Source organism: Strix aluco, chromosome 19 (genome assembly GCF_031877795.1).
Source record: "Strix aluco isolate bStrAlu1 chromosome 19, bStrAlu1.hap1, whole genome shotgun sequence".
NCBI classification, from domain to species: Eukaryota; Metazoa; Chordata; class Aves; order Strigiformes; family Strigidae; genus Strix; species Strix aluco.
The window spans coordinates 7,259,486-7,271,953 of NC_133949.1; the positions used below are offsets into that span (position 1 = coordinate 7,259,486).

The 12,468-nt window shown below is 44.3% G+C and overlaps 2 protein-coding genes across 4 annotated transcripts in view; one reads left to right on the plus strand and one right to left on the minus strand.

The window, feature by feature from the left end:
* RFC2 (replication factor C subunit 2) overlaps positions 1–12,468 on the plus strand; it is a 24,344-nt gene continuing 11,876 nt past the window's right edge. Inside the window, exons 1-11 of one of the 3 annotated variants that reach the window (XM_074845200.1) lie at positions 1–301; positions 1,088–1,157; positions 1,818–1,859; positions 2,273–2,379; positions 3,548–3,649; positions 4,252–4,352; positions 5,037–5,194; positions 5,545–5,610; positions 6,095–6,175; positions 6,476–6,589; positions 11,507–11,808. In XM_074845200.1, the coding sequence (XP_074701301.1) occupies positions 186–301; positions 1,088–1,157; positions 1,818–1,859; positions 2,273–2,379; positions 3,548–3,649; positions 4,252–4,352; positions 5,037–5,194; positions 5,545–5,610; positions 6,095–6,175; positions 6,476–6,589; positions 11,507–11,698 (1,149 nt within the window). In that variant the 5' untranslated portion in view covers positions 1–185 and the 3' untranslated portion in view covers positions 11,699–11,808. Of the gene's footprint in view, positions 302–1,087; positions 1,158–1,817; positions 1,860–2,272; positions 2,380–3,547; positions 3,650–4,251; positions 4,353–5,036; positions 5,195–5,544; positions 5,611–6,094; positions 6,176–6,475; positions 6,590–7,269; positions 7,581–11,506; positions 11,809–12,468 lie in introns of those variants that run through there. The other 2 variants (XM_074845201.1, XM_074845202.1) reach the window with 2 other exon arrangements.
* LAT2 (linker for activation of T cells family member 2) overlaps positions 11,695–12,468 on the minus strand; it is a 17,301-nt gene continuing 16,527 nt past the window's right edge. Inside the window, 1 exon segment of the mRNA XM_074845204.1 lies at positions 11,695–11,823. Within this exon segment, the coding sequence (XP_074701305.1) occupies positions 11,805–11,823 (19 nt within the window). The 3' untranslated portion in view covers positions 11,695–11,804.

A 12,468-nucleotide genomic window follows, 5' to 3' on the forward strand; every position in this document is an offset into this window, starting at 1 on the left:
GCGCCAGGGCCGGCAGCAGTGCGCCCATCCCCGGGGAGACCGCCCCGACCAGCCAGGGAGCGCGGGGAAGGACCCGCCCCACCGGCCTCCGCCGTCCCGCCCCGCAAGGCGGGCCCGGGAGCGCGGCCCTCCCCTCACGGAGGCGGCGGGGAGACAGGGGCCGGGCCGGGCCAGCCGCCGCCGGGATGGAGATGGAAGTGGAGGCCGCGGGGGAAGAGAGGGCCGGGCCCGCGGCAGGCAGCAAGCGGGCGCCCGCCGACCCCCCGGGGGCCGCTCCCGCCGGCCATTACGAGCTGCCCTGGTGAGCGACGGAGGCAGCGCGGCCCGCACGGGGGAGGAACGACTGCTGGCCAGGGAGCGCAGGCGGCCATTGAGCGCTGCGAGCTGGAGCCGGGCGGGAGGAAGGGCGGAGTGCCATTGGTGCAGAGCGGCGCGGGGGCGGGGCTTGCCGTGGCGTAGCCTATGGAGCGGGCGAGGGGCGGGGCTTGCCGTTGGCGGGAAGGTGGGGGCTCGCGCCGCGCGATTGGGCCTGTACCCGCACGGCGCCTGCGCTGAGGGGGTGGTGCAGGCCGGCCCCGGCACTTGGGGCCTTCCCCTGGTGCCCGCCAGCCGCGGGAGCTGGGTCTGAGTGGGAGGTGGGGGGTCCTGGCAGCGGTGAGGGCTCTGCCTGCACCCAATAACCTGGCCAGGCAGGGCTGGGGCCTGTGAAGTGGGAGCGCGGGAGGGCACCGGGCAGCCTCGGGTAGAGAGCAAGAAGTCCCTATCGAGTCTGGACAAAGTCAGCCCTGCCGTGTGCTAAGCATGAGAGAGTACACAGGGTGAGATCTCCCCTTAGCTCTGTCATATCAGACTGAGGCGCCACACTCGTGTCCGAATTGAGTGTTTTTTTCCTTTTTCTGTACTAATGCAAGTAAAACAACCATTCGGGAATTAGTGTTGTGGAATGCTGTGAGCGGGGACCCTGCAGCATTTGCACTAAAGACACATCAAGTCATCTTTGTCCCATGCTATCTCATTTTCTGTCAGTGTAAAGCACTGTTAAAGGTTTATAAGATCTGCTGAAGTGTGTGGGGTTTTGCTTTTACAGGGTGGAAAAGTACAGACCCGTGAAACTATGTGAAATAGTTGGAAATGAAGACACAGTGAGCAGGTTGGAGGTGTGTGGCTGTCCCTTCATTGTTTTAGAAGTTAACTCAAAAACCAATTCTGCCTAGATCCACAGACCAGTAAAAGCACTTTTGTATTTTTACATCCATACTTGAGTATGTGGAAAAAAGCTTTCTGATACGCTTAAGAAATTACTTATTTAGAACATGTTTGAGTGGTGTCCTAAGGAAATAATGCCTTCTTGAATTGGGATGTTGTTTAATTTGGCCCTGTTGTTTAAATTGCCCCTGACAACTTAGATTTATAGCGGTTATAATAATATTGTTTCAATGAATAAATGTAATTTACATAACACATATAACCCTTTTGTGGAAGAAGAATATTTGCCTTGACAAATAAGTTTGTGAACACAGTGTTTGTTAACAGAAAGCTTATACTAGCAAACCTATAACAGATGCAAAGGAAAGGCAAGAGTACCTGTGGGATTAAGTGCTTTTAGGTTTTTCCATCTTTTTCTAGGGACTGACTTCTAACGGTTCAAATAAAAAAAAAAAAAAACAAACCAATGTGAAAGCAGCAATGTTCAAAAAATGAAAGCAGAAGGGAAGAAAAGAAATTATAGTTCTGTTTCTCATTATTAAAATAGAATCGAAAACTATTTGTTCCTGCTATTTTGTTACAAAATTTTAAAAATTTTTATTTTTTCTTAGGTCTTTGCAAAAGAGGGGAATGTACCAAATATTATAATTGCTGTAAGTATTGATGTGTTGTACTGTACTTCACCGTGTTGGTCCTGGCTTCCAAAATCTAGCCACAATAGCTTCCCAGTATAGATTCGCATTGTGCCTGAATGTGTTGGTAAGAGAGATGTTGACTGTATGGTCACAGAGGAGTGTTCTTGGCAGAACACACAAATAGTGAACAGCTTTCTGTTAAAAACTGACCTGGGCCTCAGGTGCCTGTTGAAACGTGTCTTGTGCTTCTCCCTGCAGCATTTCTCTCCTCTGTTGGAGACAGAATCCTGAATTCAGGCAACCTGCAGTCTGATGTTCTCTCTGCAGTTCCTCTGTTGCAGCTGTTTTTCATGACTGGGGAGCATTGTAGAGAGTACAGCTGAGAAAATGACATTAAACTTACCAGTAATTGTTGCCTTTTGCATTTTTAGGGTCCCCCAGGAACAGGTAAAACCACCAGTATCCTCTGCTTGGCTCGTGCTCTGCTTGGGCCTGCATTAAAGGATGCTGTTTTGGAGCTGAATGCCTCAAATGACAGGTGAGAATGAATAAACCTTATCAAACTTTTAATGAAGCAGCAGGTATCCATTTTTATTTTTAGTTCAGCTCAGGCCAGCGTGATAGGCTTAATGCTAGTAAGGCCTCTATTACTTGTTTTAATGCAGTTTTTTCAGCTAAAAGTTAGGCAGCCTTTGGTGTCCACCTATCACCATAGATATTACTACTTAATGTTTTATAAACTTGATGGACATACACAAAAATATAAACAGATGAAGTGCAGAATCTGTAATGGTACTGTTTTCTTGAATTTCCTTTAAAGAGTTAAGCTTCCTGCATTCATGAAGATCCTCCTAAGAATGAAAAGTGAACAAGTTGTTTATAATGGAACTCTTCAGTGCTTAAGAAAAAAAGTGAAGTGATAGAAACTAGAGCTGTAAGGGTAGTTGGGGATTAAAATGTAGGATAAGCATGTTAGGTATGTATAGGACACTGACTCTACTCCAAGAATTGGGCACTAAGGGCTGATTATATTTCCCAAGTTCTGTAGCAGACCCATCCTGAAGTATTCCGAGGACATTTCCTGGAGGGTTGTTAATGAGTACAATACATTTTACCTGCCTTTGTTAATACCAAATATAGAAGAGCTACAGAATCACAACATTCATTTTCTAAACAGAACAAAAAAGTAAAATTCTTCATTTTTAAAAGTAAGTCTTTGTTGGGACTCTGTTTTGGAAGGCACTCGTGTGTGCTAAAATGATGCAGTCTGTCCAGCTGTTTTTCTTAAACTTTTCTAAACTAAACCAGTTATAGCTGGGTCTGTGAATGTAGCTGTGTGAAGCACTGGCAAAGTAACAAAGCAGTATTAAACACTTCTGCCCTTGTTCATTTATTACCCCTACCTTTTGCAAAACATAAGTAATTTTCTGTCCGTACTGTAAGGTTACTGATGTATATACTGATTCTGTTAAATTAATTTTTCAAAGCCTCCAAATATGAGGAGTATTGGTGTCTAAACCTGAACGAGTTGGGCAGTCTGGCTTACAGCATGGTTTCACAACAGTTACACAGCACAGCTGAAGGGGCAGGAACAAACAGCGGGGGATTAGGGAGCTCAGGAGTGCTTCAGCCACTGTGGCTGCTGAATAAAATCTATTATGTAATTTCACCCAACTGATCATGAATCACTTGAATTATTGTTCCAGAGGCATTGATGTTGTGAGAAACAAAATCAAAATGTTTGCCCAGCAAAAGGTCACACTTCCAAAAGGTCGGCATAAAATAATCATCCTTGATGAAGCAGACAGGTACGTTGTGTTTTATTTAACCTCAGCTACTGTGTGAGATGTGTTGCATCTATCCTGTCTGCGGAGCTGCTGTCTTGGACAGTTTTAGATGCTTCTATCAGGCTATCAAAAATAATTAGTTGGGAAATAAATATGCATTGAACAGTGTTCTTATGAGATTACTCATATCAAGCAGAGATCATGGCTTCAAATGAGATACTGAATGTTGGGGTGAAACACTTTGTGATTTAGCTGGATATGAAATAGCATCATAGGGTTTACTGGCTTTCCCTTGGAAAAGAGCCTGGCTTATGTAGATAATGTCACTAGATGAAAACGGGACATTTTCCTCCATCTGCAGATAAGTAATAGTATTCTTAGAAGTATTCTTCAGAGTATTAATGATTTATTTTTGCTTGTTAGTTTCAGTGACCACTTGCCTTGCGGGGTGATTTGTTCACATGACTAGAAAAAACTGCTTAGTTTATCAAGCCAGAATATCAAGTAATTTACAAAGCACTGTCTAATATCAGTAAACTCTGAAGCTTGTATAAACATAATTATCAGGCTGCACCTGTAAGTCAGTGAAGGGCAAAATCTGTCCTAACTCTTTTCTCCCCCAGCATGACAGATGGAGCACAGCAAGCATTGAGAAGAACAATGGAAATTTATTCCAAAACAACGCGCTTCGCACTTGCGTGCAATGCCTCTGACAAAATCATAGGTAAAGTGCTGCTACTCCCTGGGAGTTTTTGTCATATGTTCTCCATACTGTTGGCAAACTTCCAAGGCAGTTTTCAGAAATACCTTGGACCTGCTCATTGCAAGAAACCATGGTACTTCTGAAAAAATCAAACCACCTGTACCTCCAGCTAATAAAAGAAGAGTGTATTTGTGTAGCTTGTGAACCCTCTGAACAGCTGTTTTTGATGGGTGGTGCTGTGCATGACGGCAGAAGCAGATTTCTCATACTTTGGGCTTAATCTCTATCCAACTGTGCTACAGTTTAAGGTGTTTGATGTATTGTTCAATGGGTATTGAACCCCTTTTGTTGTCTTGCTTTCCGAAACATGAAAGTTTGCCTACAGGCTAACACATTGTAGACCTTTAGACTTTTCTTGTTTAGCAATGATAAAAATGCACATTCAGAAAACGAGAACAGAATCTGAGCTTCATATATATTTGCACATATCTGGGAAAACTCAAGTAGCACATTTGGGCTCAAGGGAAGGACTGTAACAATGGTATATGCTTGAGATGCTCTATTTGGTCTGGAGTTGACATGTTCTTTTTCTTTGAAAGAAGACAAATGAAGAGTTGGAAGCTGAGATATCTTCTTCCAAGATGAAAACAAATGGTATTTTTCTGAGAAAAGGGAGAAATGCTAATTACACATCTCTGTCCTCAGAACCTATTCAATCCCGGTGTGCAGTGCTGCGTTACACCAAGCTGACAGATTCACAAATCCTTGCAAGGCTACTGCAAATTGTTGAGAAAGAGGATGTACCGTATACAGATGATGGACTAGAAGCTATTATTTTCACAGCCCAAGGAGATATGAGACAGGTAAAAGAAGAAAGGCAATGAAACAAAAGCAAAAAAACCTTTGAATTGTAGCTCTCGAGGATTTATCTTTGGAGAGGTGAAGCAAAGGGGATGTGACCTGTGGCACAAGAGTAACTAAACTATTTGGTTTCGTGAGGTTTTAAAATGGATCTGCTCCTTAAAAGTTAATTGGTGGGAACTGGATACCAAATTTGTGGGAGGAAATAGGATCTGAATACATTTGTGGTTTATTCTGTTGCTTAATTGAAAACTGCTTAATTGGCATCATTTTCTGAAAAGTGTTTCATCCTGAGGAGGGAAGTGAGAAGTAGAGCACTTCAGAAAATAAAGTCTTATCTTTTCTTTCACAGGCATTAAACAACTTACAGTCCACATATTCTGGATTTGGTTTTATAAACAGTGAAAACGTTTTTAAGGTCAGTAATAGTGTAAAACAGTGATGCTCAAAGTTTAGCACTACAGCTGTGTGAGCACTTCCGTCAGACACATACACCTTTGACAGTGCTTGGCCAGTCTGCAGCAGCACTGTGTATGTAGGAATTACAGCCTTAGGCTGTAGAAAAGTGCATGTGCCTTTTGAAAAGGGTGAGAGCACTGGCAGTCCCTCATGGCACGTCAGAGACCTCGTGGCTTTCCAGCTCTCTCAGAGCACATGAATCACATAACTGCTGAAAAATCTCACAGTGGGAACTTTTCAATCTATTACTTGTGTGCTCTTATTTCGTGCTATTGAGTCTGCCATGGCAGGATAGCTGAAAAGTCATATTACTTAAAATTTAATCTGTATTATAGAATGTGTCTGATTCAGTACTTCAGCTGTATAGAAGCTTGGTGAAAATACCGGGGATTTAATGCAGAGTCTTCTAATATTTTGAAGTGTAATATTTCTCTTTGATATAGGTATGTGATGAGCCTCATCCTCTTCTTGTGAAAGAAATGATACAACACTGCATAAATGCAAATATTGATGAAGCGTACAAGGTCGGTTTTCTCTACCAAATTCTTGTTTTGAAGAATTCACAGTGTATGTTGTTTTTTAAGATAAGGGCAATACCATGCAGATGAGTTGATCCTTTATATGCAGGGGTTTGTTCAGATGCATAAGCCAACAAGCAAAAAACCAGGTTGCATTGAAATTACTTGCTAAATAGTTGAGGTTAAATCATTTGATAAGTAGTACATGCAGTTCCAGTAGTTACATACGGCTGTTCCAAAAGTGTATATACTTGACTCACCTGATAAGTTTTCCAGATAAATGAGGGATTATTCTTGCCTGCACAGATTCTTGCCCACCTGTGGCGACTTGGGTACTCTCCAGAAGATGTGATTGGCAACATCTTTCGCGTGTGTAAAACCTTTCAAATGCCAGAATATCTGAAACTGGAATTTATCAAGGTTAGTACTAATCTAGCTCCTGGTGGGGTCTTTTGGGCCTTTTTAAGAAGAGGATGTGGTTCCTAATACAGGGGAAGCCTCAGGGTTTTCTCTGTGAGATTTGCTATATATTAGTGTGAAAAAAGCATTTAACTTCTTATTACTTTTTTTCCCACTCTGCGTCATCAGTTTGTCAGTAAGAATGGTCACTTGACACTTAAAGTCTAACCACCCATAGAAGTGCCAAAAGTCACTTTAGTGATCAACTGGAATCAATAACAAGTGTAATGCTGGCTGAATTGATTATTTAAATCAAAGCCTCAAGTAAGCCCTTGAGAACTTTCTTCAAGAGCAAACTTCATTCTAGTCCAATAGACAGTAAAATATTAAATTACATTAACATCCAGCTGACAAACGGTAAACTGGTGTAGTGGAATCACTGTTCCGATTTGAAACTTGTCCTCAAATATTTGCACCTTGCTCCTTACACAAAGGAAGTGGGGAAATACAGGCTTTGATTTAAAAAAATAAGAAAAAAAAATGCATTCTAGTTGGTCTACGTGAGAAGATACGCTTCTCTTAAGTTTGAGTGACTCTGAAGTTTGTCTCTTAGCAGTAGGGATATGTTCTGTTTAGTCATTAGTCATACTACACATAGACTGGGGGAGAAAACAGAGATTTTACAGTGTTTTTATCACCAGGAAATCGGGTACACTCACATGAAGATAGCAGAAGGGGTGAACTCACTTTTACAGATGGCTGGCCTGCTGGCCAGGCTGTGTCAGAAGACGGCAGCCCCCGCAGCCAGTTAGTGTTTGACGGGGCCGAAGCCACGTTCTGGAAGGGGAAGGCCTGGTGTGCAAGGGCAGCAGCTCCCTGGGTGTCCTCAGTGCTGCAGGCAAAGAGCCTGCTCCCTTGCTTTTGCTAAATCACAGCAAAATAACCAGGTTCTACTGTAAAAATGTTTTGTACTTTTTTATTTAGACCAATAAAGCTTTAAAATTTACTTTAACCGGAGAACTCTTACGTGTTGTATAACCGAGGTAGGAGAGAGGACTGTGACAGTCCGGAGCAGTAAGGTCTGGCTGGTGCACTCAAAACTGTTTACGTCAGTGGTACCGAGACCTAACGGCAGGAGAGGCAAAAATTGAATCGTGTTGTTAGTGATTACACTTCAAGCCTGGTCACAAGTGGTGGCCTTACCAAGAAGGAAAAATTTTTGCACAAAATAAGGCATTCAATGAGGTTATAATTGAGGCATGCAGGTGGCACTCCTGGGTGCTGTTTATGTGCTGTGCGTAAGGAAGATATTTTCACCAAACATCGACGGGAGAAATATGACACACTTCTTAATGGTGCCAGCCATTTATTTTGGATATTTCTTTTAAAAATTTACCAAATTCTGGGATGCTCTGCATTTGAGTTCCCTTTTCTGTTCTTGGTGTCTAGGTTAGGTAATGTCATTTACCACAGTTTCAGCATACCACAAAGCTGCAGCATCATGCTTTCCTGCCTGGTCAGTTTTGGAAACCACCTTGTCAGTGCAGATGAGCAGTAAAGTGTGAAACGCAGAGTGAAAGCAAATATAAATTGAATTTGAGCACCTCCGTATCACATGTGAGACACATGCAGAGCTATCTTAATATAATTAAGTACATTCTGATTATAGCAGTCAAACAAAACGCTGCAGAAGTACAAGTTACTGGTGCCTGCACCTTCACCCTGCCCGTTCTGTTGACACTTTCCCCCTGAGTGTTGGCTTGCCCACACCATTGCCCACACCACTGCTGTCGGTGCCAAAGTGATCTTCATTGGCACGTTAAGTTGGCTTCAGGCTAGAGTGGGCCCTGCCCCAAAGCAGTGCCTGGTTACAGCCCCACTGCTCCCACTCGCCCACAGGGCAGTGAGTTTCAGCAGCAAGGGCTGGGGTAGTGTCATAAATTGCCCCTTCAAGACTTTCTGCAGCTCCTCTGAGTCTGAAGACAACTCTTTAATTGAATGTACAGGACAGCAAGTTAATTGACAGCTAAAGCGCAGACACATGAGCTTGCTGTCAAATGGAATAGAGCAAACAGTGCTTAGAATAATGGATGGAATACCCAATTATTTATCAAACTTACCTTTTGATTCCCAGCCAGTGAGTTGTCACTACCAGCATAAACACTGTTAAATACACAGCTAAGAATTTGGTATTGAGGGGCTTAAGCTGCTGAGTTCTGTACAGACACAGCATCACAGCTTTTGTCCCTAAAAACCTAAATAAAGCACATTTAAAGAGTAGGTTAATTTTCCTTTGGCTGTACATCACAGCCGGCCTAGTCTGTCTTTGCTTTCTAAACATGTTCATTACTGAATGGGGAAGAAAGAGGTGTTACTGCAGAAATGTCATAAAATAGCAAACAGCAGATTTGGAGGACTCGTAAGGCTGGTTCTTACCCCACTGGATGCGCCTACCAGTGCGTCCTCTGGTTTGCTGTGTTGGTGCCAGCGGAAGGGGGAGAAACGCGGAGGGTCACAGTTCCTGTTCCTACCTGGTTTAAGTGGTTTTCTTCTCAACTATATTCAGTATCTGTGTTTCACAGCTCCAGTTTGGAGCCAGCTCTTTTCTGGGCTAATCCTTCACAGCACTGGGGGACATAATCAGACTCACTTTTCCTGAGAAGAGGAATAGTATCGGTCCAAGAGGCCACCAACGCAGCCTGTTCAACCACGGGTGGTTGCTCACCCTCTGAGGGCAGAGCTACTGCTTTCTGGCAGCCAGCTAAGGCTCCCCTGCTCCATTTGAGCAGCACCAGCAGGGCCAAAACTACTTTTCTAATGTGTCTTAAATTGAAAACAGGAAGTGAATTGCTCACTTGGCTGCCTACCCGATGTGAGGAAAGAGATATGTGGACCCAGGGGAGATGTCATTTCTCCTTGTGTTATGTTCAGACAATACAGGATCTGACAATTTTGCTTGAGCACCAGAAATCTTTGCACACCTAAAAACGAGTCCTGAAAGGACAGTGTGTCGGTGAACACACTCACACGTACGTACTCGCCCACGGCGAAGAAAAACTGAAAGGTGTTTCAGAACAAGACTGTAATAACATTGATGAAAGTTCCCGTCACAGTCCCTGGATATCTTCCAGCATAATGAGATCACTGGCTGAAAAGTACTTCAGGAGCTTTGCAAAGCTAAGAACTGATTTACCCCTCGCTACAGCTGGCTGTTCTGGAGAGCTGCAAGGGGAGGATTTGCTCGCACTCCCAGTAAGAGGAGGAAAGATACTCCACATCCAGCTCCTGCCCTGTCTGCTTTGGCTCCACAACTTTCAAACTCAGATTTTGGCAAATCTTACACCAGGGAAAGGTAATTGGTCTAATCCACCTCCCTGCTTAGGGAATAGAGCAGTAAATCTTTCACTTTAATGTTTTGGCCACACACTCACCTAACAGCTAGAACCGGGAGCTACTCACTGTGTGCCAAGGATCTTTTACTGCTGCTAATCCTCTCCTAATCATTTAATGGCTCCCTCCAGGTATGAGGTGAATCACCAGTCGGTGCAACGTCACCACACATAACCGAAAACAGAGCTCACCCTTCCTTTCAGCAAAAAATCCACAGTCTGCAGCACTTCATGGGAAGTGGGAGCTTCTTCAGATGCCAGTTAGTCACCAAGGATGAACCAAGGATGACAACGTCACGGCCCTGCGAGGGCCAGGCGCGCTGTTTCAGTAACGAAGGCATCTCCTTGTTTCCTTGCCTGTCTGTCAGCCTGTGCAGAGCCAGCGCAGGCTGGGGCTGTTGCCATCTGCTCCAGGCTCACCGGGACGCAGCTGTCCCCAACCCACACAAACTTTTTGCAGAGCATTTAAACATCAGGAGAACAGAGGGTGCGAGTAGAAGCTGGGCTGGGAGGAGCTGAGGCAGGCAGAAAGCAATTGTAGCTCCTTGCGTGTGTACATCCCTGCAGTGCACTAGATTTTCTCTGCTGTAAAAGTCTTGTGGAAGCAGGAACAAATGCATTTGTAGGAGCTACAAGTAAATCTTCTCCTAAGCCAAACTCCAAACCACCGCTGTTTCAGCTACATGAACGGTGGCCACCCATGGCCTCAGCGAATCTGCTAAAAATACACCAAGTCATTTGCAGCAGGAAGCACCTGACATCCCCTTCTCCCACTCCAGGGTTCACTCGCCCTTAGCTCCACTTCTCTGCTCGCTCTTACCAGTCCCAAAGACATGAGTGTGGGCTGTGTCCCTTCTTGAAGCACAGTTTTCTGAACCAATTTTGAGGAAGAAGGCTTTAAAGGAGCTACATTTTCTCCTCATAGATTCCACACACTATTCCATGTCATCTCATGTGCTCCCATCTCAGTCTGTCTCACCCAACCACGCAGACAACATCTGCATCATTGCAAACCATAATAAAACACTGCATTTCCTTTGGATGCTTTTCAATTTTAATAAATAAGTGGTACAACGGTGCCAAATCTGTGCATCAGGGCTCAAGAGACAAGGGTTATGTTTCAGGGCTGATGTTCCTACGGCAATACTGAAAGACTGGCGCGGTTTCTCAGGCTGGCAGCTGTGGATCTGACAGTCTCAGTTGTTGCAGGGTCTTTGTATCATTATAAACCAAATACTGAAACACAAGGAAAACTGCCGTAGACAGATACTGTGAATGACAAGCTGTGGATAAGGCAGGGATTTAGTCTTCAGCTTTTGTCAACAGGTTGATATCTCATTTAGATCCAGAGAACCACTGCTGTTGTAAAAGAAACCTCTGCCTTGCCAGTTGCTCTCTTATAGGAAACTGCTTCTGTAGGAGAGCATGGGAACTAAATCAGAACATAATCCCTGTGTCTTAATACCATCGTGCATGAGTCACCCTGACAAATTAAGTAGCTGGCTGCATTGCTGCTCAGCAATTTAAAGATTCATTTCATGTTTGACAGGAGAAAACATTTCACAGGCTGGCCACGCTCCCTCCAGTAGGTGTGCGGAAAATGAGGTGGGATAACAAGCTCTTGGCTTGCCCGTGGTCACTGCCGGGCAGAGTGCTTTCTCCAGTCGCAGGTTTGCTGTTGGACTTCCGTGGGGCTTCAAGCAGAGCGTTTCTTCATTTCAGCAGCACCCCTTCTATGTGATCTTGGGCACAATTTGGAGAAGAGATTTCACCGAGGGATTGAAGCCTCCCCTCTCCCTGTGTGCATGCTTGCTGGGTGTGCTCTTATAGCTCAGCAAAGGACTTCTTCAGACTTCATGCAGAATACTTGAAAGAAGAGGGGAAAAGATAGTGAGTCCACTGAATTTTAATCCTGCTTTCAACTTCTTAACTCTGCTGCCAGTTACAATTTTTTTCCCCTGAAGTAAACTACAAAATGTTCACATCTAAGCAGAAGCTCCAGCTGTTCTCCCTGATGATCCCTTAGCAGAGCAGAGGGCACAGAGGTGCCAGGACCTCATTCCTGAATTCACCCCCCCTTGGTGGAGAACTTCTGCTGGCATTTGTTGCTTGGACATGGGGATTTTATGGCGTTACTCTGCTAGCAAAGGCTGTAACAGAGGCATCATTATAATAGCAAGAAGTGCATTGGCAATTTTATTTACAGAGGTGCCAGAGGTTATTTACAGATACAGCCACGATGGTGTTCTGGTCGGGCTTACTCGGAAAATCTGTATTCCCAGACAGGACAGCAATTCCTCTCTCTTCTACCTTCCCAGCATCATTTATCTCTTTGGGAGGTGGATTTATGGTAGCCCCTGTGCTCCTTTGATCATTGCTCTCCACCAAATCAGGTACAGTCATTGCAGCAGCTTTGCTAAACGTTTTGGGCATCCATCAGCCCTTATTGTTCTTCTCACCACTCTGAATGAGGTGGGTACCCTCCCTGTTACAAAGAGCAAACAGAGCAAA